Raw genomic sequence first — 11,414 nt, 5'->3', positions numbered from 1 at the left:
TCTGCTTTCAAGAAGACACATCCTCCTTCGCTACCTGTCCAGCCTGCTGCTCCTCAAAATCCAAAGCCTTCTTCTAATTTACCTCGATCCATGAAGCCGATTTCTAATGACGAAGAAGCTGATGGTTCAGAAGACGAAAAGCCACTTCTTTTGAGGTTGAAGTCCAAGGCTTTCAATGGTTCTGACAAGAATGGCACAAATAGTAAGACAAGTTCTTCCATATCTGGAGAAAAGCGGCCTCGTAATGAAGAAACTGATGATTCAGAAGATGAAAAACCCCTTCTTTTGAGGTTGCAATCCAAGGCTCTAAATGGTTCTGGCAAGAAGGGCACGAATAGCAAGTCAAGTGCTCCCAGAGTTGGAGAAAAGCTGCCTCATAGGGACACCAATCCTGCTGAATCTTCTTCACCAATTAAGAAAGCAAAGCTTTCAGGAACCTCTGTGCCTGTGAAAGTTAAAGAAGATGATAGCGATCGTAAACCAACTGCACAAGCATTGATGAAGTCGCCGTCCTTCTCAAAGCAATTGAAGACGTCCCCTGGATCTGGTGGGGGGCAGAAATGGACAACCTTGGAGCACAACGGCGTTGTATTTCCTCCTCCATACAAGCCTCACGGGGTCAAAGTGCTCTACAAGGGACGACCAGTCGATTTGACTCCTGAACAAGAAGAAGTTGCGACGATGTTTGCTGTCATGAAGGACACAGATTACGCCCGGAAAACCCAATTCATCGAAAACTTCATGCAAGATTGGCGAGTAATACTCGGCAAAAATCACATCATTAAGAGGTTCGAGGACTGCGACTTCACTCCAATATATGAATGGCACCTCGAGGAGAAGGAGAAGAAGAAGCAGATGACTGCAGAGGAAAAGAAGTCTGTGAAGGAAGAAAAACTGAAGCAAGAAGACAAGTATACGTGGGCTATCGTCGACGGTGTGAAAGAGAAGGTTGGGAATTTCAGAGTGGAACCACCAGGGTTGTTTCGCGGCCGAGGAGAGCATCCAAAGATGGGGAAGCTAAAGATGAGAATCAGGCCAAGAGACATTACAATCAACATAGGCAAAGATGCACCAATTCCCCCATGCCCGATACCTGGAGAAAGATGGAAGGAAGTGAAGCATGATAACACTGTCACTTGGCTGGCATTCTGGAACGACCCCATAAATCCGAAAGAGTTCAAGTATGTCTTTCTGGCAGCCAGTAGTTCATTGAAAGGGCAGAGTGACAAAGAGAAGTACGAGAAAGCCAGGTTGCTCAAGGACTACATACAAAGCATTCGGACAAACTATACAAGAGATTTCACTAGCAAAGATCCAACAAAGCAGCAGATAGCAGTGGCGACCTACCTGATCGATAAGCTGGCGCTCAGGGCAGGCAATGAGAAGGATGATGATGAGGCTGATACTGTTGGTTGCTGCACTTTGAAGGTGGAGAACGTTGAGTTAGTTCCTCCAAATAAGTTGAAGTTCGACTTCTTGGGTAAAGATTCTATCAGATACATGAACACTGTGGAGGTCGAGCCGCATGTCTATAGAGCAATTGGCGATTTCCGAACCGCCAGAAAGAGCAATGGAGGTAGGAAGGAGAAGGGTGATGATCTCTTCGACTTCCTGGATACAAGCAAACTGAATGCACACCTCAAGGAACTCATGCCTGGACTCACTGCAAAAGTATTTCGCACATACAATGCTTCTATCACTCTGGATGTTGTACTGAATCAGGCAACCCAGGATGGTTCTGAGGCCGAGAAGATTGCGGTTTATCGGCATGCCAACAAAGAGGTTGCAGTGATCTGTAATCATCAACGCAGTGTCTCCAAGTCTCACGAGAATCAGATGGCTAAGTTGAACGAGAAGATAAATGATTTAGCAGCGCAAAGAGATGAACTGATGAAGGGCCTGAGAAGGGCTAAGCAAGAGAGGCCAAATAAGAACTCGGTGCCCGAAGCGATGGAGAAGAAGATTTCTCAGGTCGATGCCAGGATAGGGAGAATGGAGTTGGATAGACAAGTAAAAGAGGATCTGAAGACAGTTGCACTTGGAACATCAAAAATCAATTACCTTGATCCAAGGATATCAGTTGCCTGGTGCAAGAGGCACGAAGTGCCCATGGAGAGGATATTCAACAAATCACTGCTTGCAAAATTTGCATGGGCAATGGATGTTGATCCCGACTTCAGATTCTAGGACATGCTTGCCCTGATCGATGCTTATGCAGCAAAGACAAGTTTTGAGCCATTCAACTTTCAGTTTCAAGTAAATTTCAACAGTGCTACAAAGTCTGTTCTCCCACGAATGCGATGACAATTGTCATGGGGCATTCTTTTCTTTGTTTCTTTTGGTAGTTGGCAGATTGCGGCCCTGCGTGCCTAATTTTTTATTTTTCTTTTGATATATTGTAACCAGTGTTAAAATATACACGAATTTTAATTCAAAATCATTAGCAATAAACTAAATGTCCAAAGTTAGATTTGCTCAAAGTAGGACACTATGAGGTTGGCCAAATTAGTATTCAATTCAAACTCAATTTCTAGAGGCGAATCTCAAAGTAGGGCACTATGGAGGTTGGCCAAATCCTATAAATTTTCTCAAGAGTACAATAAAATTGTCTGTAACTTATAGAATTTGTTGCTAAAGTTGCTAAAGAAGAATCTATGGTTCTCTTGACTTGAAGACAAGGTAACCACCATGAAAGCTATGCCTTTTGCAGAACTAGCTTTGGTCCGTATATGATTTAGTTTTGGATTCACAGCTGACTAAACTAACCGATTTGATCCGATTGTGAAAATGCTGAACTCCTCTGTTGCATTCATCACCATCGAAGAAGCCTGATGATGTACTCATCAATGAAATTATCTTTACACCAAAGAGAGAATGGATAACAAGACATAGCAACAAATAATCCGAGAGAGAACAAAAAATGTGTTCATTATCATTAAGTCGAACAGAAGAGCACCATTGTCCTTGCCGTGATGATAACACATTAGTTCTGACAATAAAAACAATAATAAACCCACGAATTTCCCAATCTTTGGAGAATTCTATTGAAATTCTGATTGCATTGAAGTTCAGTCAAATGACAATACAATATATTGATGCTTACATATCGGGATTAAAAGGCGTCGAAATTAATTCGTGTTGCGAAATGGTTGATTTTGCCGTTGGCGGAAGGGCTTGCAGCTCTCAGTATGGAAACCTACAATAACACACAGCTTTTATCAAACAAAAATAGAAGGTGAAGCCTCGAAGCTATGGAGCTCTAAGTACTCAAAATCAAGTTAACTGGGATTTATCATCATTTTTTTTTCTAAATACTCAAAATCATGTGTTGTTCTTGCTGACATACCCACCACCGTCGGCAATTTTTCTTTTTTCCTTTTTTTAAAAAAAAAAAAGAGCCATCGGACGAACTGGTGGTTTTGCAGGTCCTACTTTATAATAAACAACTCAAAATCAGGTTCAAACACATTTTTCTATTGATTTGGGTTAACCAGTTGCTGTTTGGTCTAGTTTTGGAAACACTGATTAGCGTGCATAATTTAGAACTCCAGATATGTAAATATTCAAAAATTGAATGATGATATCTCGAGAAGATAACATGTTCATTATGCATGGACTTTACGTCTAACTAGTCCATCGAACCACTTAAGCTTCTTAGGATTGTCTAACAAACTAGTTGCTTTTTAGAATGTTCATACCTTCGGATGATCCATTGAGCTTCCGAAATAGCCGACCCCAAAGGAGGACGACGAATAGGCAGCCACAATCTCAATTGCTTTCAACAAAGATACATTTTCTTGAGTCTGCAGAAGAAAAAACAAAAGCCTGAAATAGACCCAGAATCTTCATACGAAGGTGTAAGAGATGAATACCTTCACAGTATCTGCCTGGACTAGTAGCAAACCAGAGCCTGTATCATAAAAATTTTCACAGCAATTCTGGGTAACAGCGCGAAGGATTTTTAAGCAAGAAGCGGCAGGACCTGAGTGTGATCTAAAATCAAAGAAAGTTATTAGCTAAAGATGGCATTCAAAAGTGCAAAAACAATTTAAATGAATGGCAGCACATTTCAGCTATCAACATGCTGGGAAAAAAGAATAGGATTTATAGTACACAAGAATGGGATCTAGGCAGGGTGACAGTCAGTTGTAGCAGCAATAACTCTTCATCTTCACCTGGCCTAGGTTATTAAGAACACTTGTTGAAGATTTCTAAATCAATACCCTGACCCTGCTCCATCCTCTAGTCAAGGTTCAAGTCCAACCAGGGCAAATCTGAAGGTGAGGACATGAGGCTTATTTCAAAGTACCATTACACTCGATACTTAATAACTGTTAGGCTTTCAGTGCAAGAAAATACTCACTTAACCTGAAGTTTCTAACTTTAAGTGAAGAAACTTCCAACGGATAAACATTTAAAAATAGAGCAAATATTCGAATAAGAATTTCTTTAATATCCTTTCCTGATTCTTTAACTAGACTCCACATTTGCAGTGAAGTGACCCCGGTACTCCTGTGTCAAAATCAAAAAATTGTCTACTCTAAATCATCATAGGCACACAGTTGGCAACTTATTTTAGATAGAGATAGGCCATCATATAATTAGATGAATAGAATAGGAAGTTAGATTAAACCCAATTAGTCAAATTTAAGCATCCTGTTGAATCCAGAGAGTCAATCTATGCATGACGTAACCAAACAAAGCTTTGATATGAATTATATGATAGTGCATGAGATCTGAAGACTGAAACTTATTAAAAAAAAAAAAAGGCTTCCGAAATGATGTTGATATTCTCATCTACTAAAGCACTTTGACTTGAGGAAGAGTATTTGTCACTCCATTAAGTTTTTCATTCTAGAACAACTCATAATCTGGAGTCAAAGAATTGTCGGCTGAAGAAAAGTAGACAGCTAGCCCCAGTAAAAGTTGGCAGATGCTTTAGTGCAGTAATTGTCTAAATATAAATAGCACAACCAAATTGCAATCGGGGAGTATATCTGAGTGTTTAGTAAGGCGAGTGCTTATACCTTCACAGTATTAGTATAATTAAAGTAAAAGGATATTCAAGATATATTTGGATTTCTATGTTTCACTAGGATGTTTGGTTGAGCTACTAACATACAAGGAACAAAATGGATAACGTAGTAGAACTGACCGTCAACTCAAAATGCTTAAATTCAAATTAATAATTATTCGAACATCTAATAGCTATAACCCCTTCATTAACTCGTAATGTTTCATAAGCGATTAAGCTGAGATTTACACTCTCACCTACCTAAAACTAGGCATCACTATTCCCATCAAGGTCCACATTCCTAATTACCTGAAAGTTGCTTGTTGATCTCTCTCTATTGGTAGGAGAGGAATCCATCAACAGTACCCTTTCCATTCCTTTTCCTTTATAATACAGATCAAAACTAAATTGATCACATTGAACTCGGTTTAATTATAAATTGGACCAAAAAAGTTTGAGGTTGATTCAACCCTAAAGTTGAACTGAATCAATAATCCACTAATGTAACCTAATGGAATCTGATTCAAGTCATTTAAATATACTAAACAATAGTAGGAAAAACTATAAAATATATAGCAATAAGTAATAATTGTGCCTACTTTCTATATAATGCTAAGTCAATTCGCTATGAAATTTATTTTTTAAATTTTTTGTAGCTAAATTGTTGAAGTCTGGAGATCAAAGAGGTGCAGCCAATCTAAAATTAGGTTGGGATGGTCGGACATCCAACTAGATGGATTGTACTCATATAAGTTGTCAAAATAGGTACCAAAACTTGTGTCAATTTACAGCTGGAAAATCTCACTTTTCCTAAATATAAACTTGCTATAATACCAAGTATTACTCATCCAAATTAGGGAACTAGTTAATCAATTTTGATAGACAAAAACTAGTCTAAAATCATTGAACCCAATAATAGTTGACCACTTTACCTAACTCATAAAAACTTCCCTCAGTAGCTCACAACTTTGCTTGTGGGGCTAAATTGAGATAATATCTTATCATCAAAAAAATTTCTTGGCAAAGAAGAAAAAAGGTGATAATTTATGATACAATCTAGGAAATAGGTATGAAACACGCCAGTAAACATAACACTCACAATGTAATTATACTAATTGGTGTTGCCTAAAATAATCTTGAAATGGTGTAAGTAAAAGCATGCAAGTCATGGAACATACAATGATGATGAGACACAACATTCGCGTGCTGCAAATCCTTTAATCAAACACTCTCCAACACCAGTTGCACAGCAACCAACCACACAAGTACCACCAAAAGGATCCTTCATTGCAGCCCAGCATCCTGAACCATACATTGCAGCTAATCCAACACGCCCATCTACCTAAAAGCCAAATTAAATGCTTTCATATTTACGGAATCAAATGGTAGTGTTACTTGGGGTAGAAAAAGAATATATCACTTTATTGAAAGATGAGGTATATTTATATACAAGACTAAAAATCCATTTTAGAAAACTAAACTTATCTTAAGAAACTATCTCCAATTAGGAAGTTAATAAAGTTAATTAATAGTTAACATAATATGGTATCATATATACAGCTAATACTCCCCCTCAAGTTGGAGCATAGATATTAATCATCCCAACTTGTTACAAAGATAATCAATCAAAATTCCATTTAAAGCTTTTGTAAAGGTGCCCTTTAGTTGTTCACTAGCCATTACATATCTTGTAGAAATCAAGTTTTGTTAAATCTTCTCACGAACAAAATGACAATCAATTTCAATGTGCTTAGTTCGCTCATGAAACACAAGATCCGATGCAATATGAAGAGTAACTTGATTATCACACCATAGTTTTGCAGGTACTAAAGTCTTAAGTCCTACTTCAATCAAGAGTTGATATATCTACATTATCTCACACATAGACTGTGTCATAGCCCTATATTCTGCCTCTACATTGGATTGTGACACAACATTTTGTTTCTTACTCTTCCATGAGATAAAATTTCTTTCAACAAAGATACAACAACCTAAAATAGATCTTCTATCCATTTTTGAACATGTCCAATCTGCATCTAAAAAACATTCAATATGAGTGTGTCCATGATTTACATACATGATACCTCATCCGGGTGCCCCTTTCAAGTAACACAAAATTTACTTTACTGCTGCCCAATGATGAATTGTTGAAAATGACATAAATGGACTAACAACACTAACTGAATATACAATATCTGGACGAGTTACAGTAAGATAATTCAACTTCCCAACCAATCTTCAATATCTCTCAGGATATTCGAATAGTTTCCCATCTCCCGTGAGATGCATGTTCTGAATCATTAGAGCACTACAAGGCTTTGCCCTCAATTTTCCTATCTTAGTTAATAGGTCAAGGATATATCTTCTCTAAGATAGAAATATACCGTTTTTGCTCCTTATAATTTCAACACCTAAGAAATATTTTAGTACCCCCAAGTCCTTCGCGTGAAACTGAGTATGAATAAAAGACTTAAGAGATGAGATTCCCATAACGTCACTTCCGGTGATAACAATATCATCCACATACACAATTAATAAGATGATATCAACAGCTCCTGATTGCTTGTAAGACATAGAATGGTCAGATTTACTTTTCATCATACCAAAATTTTCAACAACCTGACTAAATTGTTCAAACCAAGCACGAGAACTCTGTTTCAAACCATACAAGAACTTTCGAAGACGACAAACTCGCCCTGACTCCTCCTGAGCAAGAAAACCAGTAGGTTACTTCATATACACTTCTTCTTGAAGATCTCCATGAAGAAAAGCATTCTTAATATCAAGTTGATGTAAAAGCCAATGATAAGTAACAACCATTAAAATAAACAATCGAATAAATATCAATTTTGCAATAGAAGAAAAAGTGTCAGAATACTCCACACCATAAGTCTAAACAAAGTCCTTTGCGACAAGACGGACTTTTAATCTGGCAACTGATCTATTTGGGCTGACCTTAACTGTGAACATCCATTTGCATCCAATAGCCCGTTTCCCTTAAAGTAAATCAACCAAGTCCCAAGTGTCATTGTCATCCAAAGCATTCATCTCCTCTATCATCGCATCATACCAATCAAGATGAGATATGACTTCATGGGTAGTTTTAGGAATAGAAATAGAGTCAAGTGAAACAATAAAAGAACAAGAGGAAGACGATAGGTCGTAAGAAATAAAAGAAGTAGGATAGGTACACTATTGTTTACCTTTGCGTAACGCAATAGGAAGATCATCACTCGGGACTAGATCAACTGACGAAGGAAGAAGTGCGGGACCTAAATCAAGAGGTTGATGCTTGGAGTAGAATTGAATAATAGAAGGTTTGACATCATCCGATTCCGAGATAAGTGCTGAGGATTTGACAGAATATACCAACAAATCATCATCCTCCCTTTGACAAGACGGAATAGATGAAAACTAAAAATAAGTTGCATCTTCCATGAAGGTTCCATCAATTGAAATAAGATATTTGTTAATAATGGGACAATAACACCTATATTCTTTCTGAAGACCTTTCTGAAAACGAGAGTAACCAAGGAAGACACACTTTAAAGACTTGAGGTATAATTTAGTAATATGCAAACTAACATCCAAAACAAAACAAGTGCTACTAAATATCCTAGGGTTAACAGAAACAATGAGAAAAAGAATTTTAAAAGGGATCTCACCATGAAGAACAGAGAATGACATGCGGTTAATGAGAAAACATGCTATAGAAACTGTATCAACCCAAAATGTTTTGGGAACATTCGTTTGAAATAAAAGGGTTTCTGTGGTTTCAAGAAAATGTCTATTCTTCCTTTCTGCCATACCATTTTGGAATGAAGTATCAACACAAGAGGTTTCATGAAGCATGTCATTCTGACTCATATAAGATTGAAATAAACCAGACGTATATTCTTCGACACTATCACTTCGCAAGGTGCGGATGGACATATCAAACTGAGTTTTAATCTCAGCGTAAAATGCACAAACTAGAGAAAATAACTCAGAATGACTTTACATTAAATATAACCAAGTTACACAAAAATAATCATCCACAAAAGTAATAAAATATCTAAATCCAGGTTTAGACAAATTAAGACAAGGACCCCAAATATCAAAATTAACTAATTTGAAAGGAATAATAGCACGCTTATTTACTCTAGGACTCGAACTAAGACGGTGGTGTTTTGCAAACTGACATGACTCACAATCTAATAAAGATACCATATAATATTGTAGACAAAGCTTCTTGAAGAAAGGGAGAGATGGATGGCCCAACCTACAATGAGTCTCAAAAGAAGAAGTGACACTCGAACAAGCAAAAAATTGTGAAAGTGATATGTCAAGAATATAGAGGCCTCCAGACTCATGATTTTTACCAATAATCTTCTTTGTTAAAATATTCTAAAATAAACAATGATTAGGAAAAAATGAAATGCAATAGTTAAGATTACAAGTTAATTAACTGACAGAGAACAAATTAAAGGATAAATTAGGTAAATGTAAGACAGAGAACAGAGAAAGCAGGGTAGTATTGATAGTGTTGACCCACAAACATAAGATGGTGACCCATCAGCTAAAGTAACAATAGAAATGTTAACTTTGGACTGAAAGTAGAAAAGAAATTAAAATTACCTGTCATATGATCTGTAGCACCAGAATCAATGACCAATTTTGTAAAATACCGAAACTTATAGGGACTAATTTGTAATAATATAAATTAATCCCTGAATTTTGTAAGGGTTATTAGGGGCTAATTAGGCTTAATTAGAAAGCCTAATTAAACAAACCAATTGATTAAGCCCATATAGCCCAATTAAATCTTAATAGGTTATTGGGTTATGGGTTATGGATCCAAACCCGTTAAACACAGATCCGCCCATTAAGAAACCATAAAAGGCTCAAAGTCGCGATTCTCTCGAGCTCTTCCTACTCTGTTCGTCGCCCTCTTTCTCTGTTCGTCCTTCGTCGTTCCGATCGAGTGTCCACAGCGGAGCTCCGACGGTGCCGACGACAAGAGGAGGCCACAAGGGACAAGGGGTTTCCATCTAGGGCTCAGCTCTTTGCTTGGAGGTGTGCGGATCGGGCAGCAAACGGTGGCGCCGAGAAGGAGGAGATCGGCGACGCGGTGAAGGAGGAAGAGGTAAGTTCGGTAGATCTTGGATTTTTAGGGTTTATTGAGCTAAGATCTGTGGTTTCTGTTGGTTTCCATAGATCTCTTGGACTGATCTTGAATCAGTGAGGTTTCTTTGTTCGGATCGGTGGGATTGAGGTGTTTTCGGCCGCGGGTGAAGAAGAAAAGGGAGCAGCCGACTTTGTAAGCTTGATGTAAGATCCGATCATTCGGATCTTGTTGGAACCAGCCGAAGCTGTGGAGAAGGAGGAACTTATTTGGTAAGCAATTGATTCGTGGATCTTGGTTGTTCTTATAGTTCCTTGGGATCTTGATTCGAATTCTTGAGTGGAAATTGTATTCACAGTTAGGTTGAATTCCTTCGGTTGATTGAGCTCCATACCTTGATTGTTGGATAGGAAGGAGCAGAGAATTCTTGTTAGTCTCGGGCACAAGGAAGAGGGCAGTAACTTGATTGAGCTAAGCTAGGGCAGAGGATCTAGGGTTAGGCTCAATTTGAGGTAAGATTTGATTTTGATTAGTAGATGGGATCTAATTAACCATGATTGGTTTAGTTGGATTAATATCTATTAAACCTAACATAGATAAATTAGGGTTGATTAAATGGAGAATTAACTATATTAATGGATTAATGTAATTAATTAATTAATTGGTTAATTCCTATTTAATATCAACCTAAAGATTTAATTAGTCTAACCTAAGGTTGATTGATTAGCTTAGGTTTGATTAAACATGATTTTAGTTGTGTTGATCGATTCGATTAATACAATTAATTGATTGATTAATTAAACCATGTTAATATCAACCTAAAGGTTAGATTAATTTAACCCGAGTTAGGTTAACGAGATTGAGTTAAACTAACCCTTAAAATATAACTTAGGGTTTATTTGATACATTCTGGTATTTAGGATGTGATATTGTATTTGCAGGTCCTTGATTGATTTTGGGACCTTCGATATTATACGGGATTATATTTTCTGGAGGTTCTTATTCGACATACGGTTACCAGGTGGATAGTCTACTGTATTTAGTCAATACAGTTTCTTTTCTTCTTTACAGTACATGCTTCCTTTCATTTCTAGTGATTAGATTACTTATCATGCTCTTATACTTGTTATAGATTAGATACTTTCGATACTCATGTTTATCACATGCTTGATCTTATTTCTTTGACCTTGTTATCAGTTCTGTTTATACTCTTTGATGCTTGAGATCATCGTGTATCTATGCTTATGATTACTGTCTCTGTTTTGGTTATGTTATCATCATGTTGATACCTGTGAT

General features: G+C 37.3%; 2 protein-coding genes across 3 annotated transcripts in view; one reads left to right on the top strand and one right to left on the bottom strand.

Moving 5' to 3' along the window:
- The first annotated feature begins 498 nt into the window (after window positions 1–498).
- On the top strand, window positions 499–2,343 carry LOC141812257 (DNA topoisomerase 1 beta-like). Its single transcript, XM_074700313.1, has one exon. It carries the CDS (start codon window positions 499–501, stop codon window positions 2,185–2,187), a length of 1,689 nt encoding a protein of 562 aa, XP_074556414.1. The 3' UTR covers window positions 2,188–2,343.
- Window positions 2,344–2,956: 613 nt separating this feature from the next.
- Window positions 2,957–11,414, bottom strand: part of LOC141812175 (putative threonine aspartase) — a 53,783-nt gene continuing 45,325 nt past the window's right edge. The window contains exons 8-11 of one of the 2 annotated variants that reach the window (XR_012600251.1): window positions 6,193–6,356; window positions 3,873–3,993; window positions 3,699–3,825; window positions 2,957–3,196 (exon numbers count right to left, since the gene is read on the bottom strand). Coding sequence is in view for 1 of the 2 variants with exons in the window: in XM_074700209.1 (XP_074556310.1) it covers window positions 3,113–3,196; window positions 3,699–3,803; window positions 3,873–3,993; window positions 6,193–6,356 (474 nt within the window). In the remaining variant the exon portion in view is untranslated. The remainder of the gene's footprint in view (window positions 3,197–3,698; window positions 3,826–3,872; window positions 3,994–6,192; window positions 6,357–11,414) is intronic. The other variant, XM_074700209.1, reaches the window with a different exon arrangement.

This window comes from Curcuma longa, chromosome 18, assembly GCF_044706935.1.
Source record: "Curcuma longa cultivar G26 ecotype Majalengka, Jawa Barat chromosome 18, ITB_CL_G26_1.1, whole genome shotgun sequence".
NCBI classification, from domain to species: Eukaryota; Viridiplantae; Streptophyta; class Magnoliopsida; order Zingiberales; family Zingiberaceae; genus Curcuma; species Curcuma longa.
The sequence above is the reverse complement of the archived record's forward strand: the minus strand, read 5'-3'. Positions and strand labels throughout refer to the sequence as shown.

Bases quoted from the DNA above. Each gene is read 5' to 3' on its own strand.
- LOC141812257 (XM_074700313.1), top strand. From the start codon at position 499: ATGAAGTCGCCGTCCTTCTCAAAGCAATTGAAGACGTCCCCTGGATCT.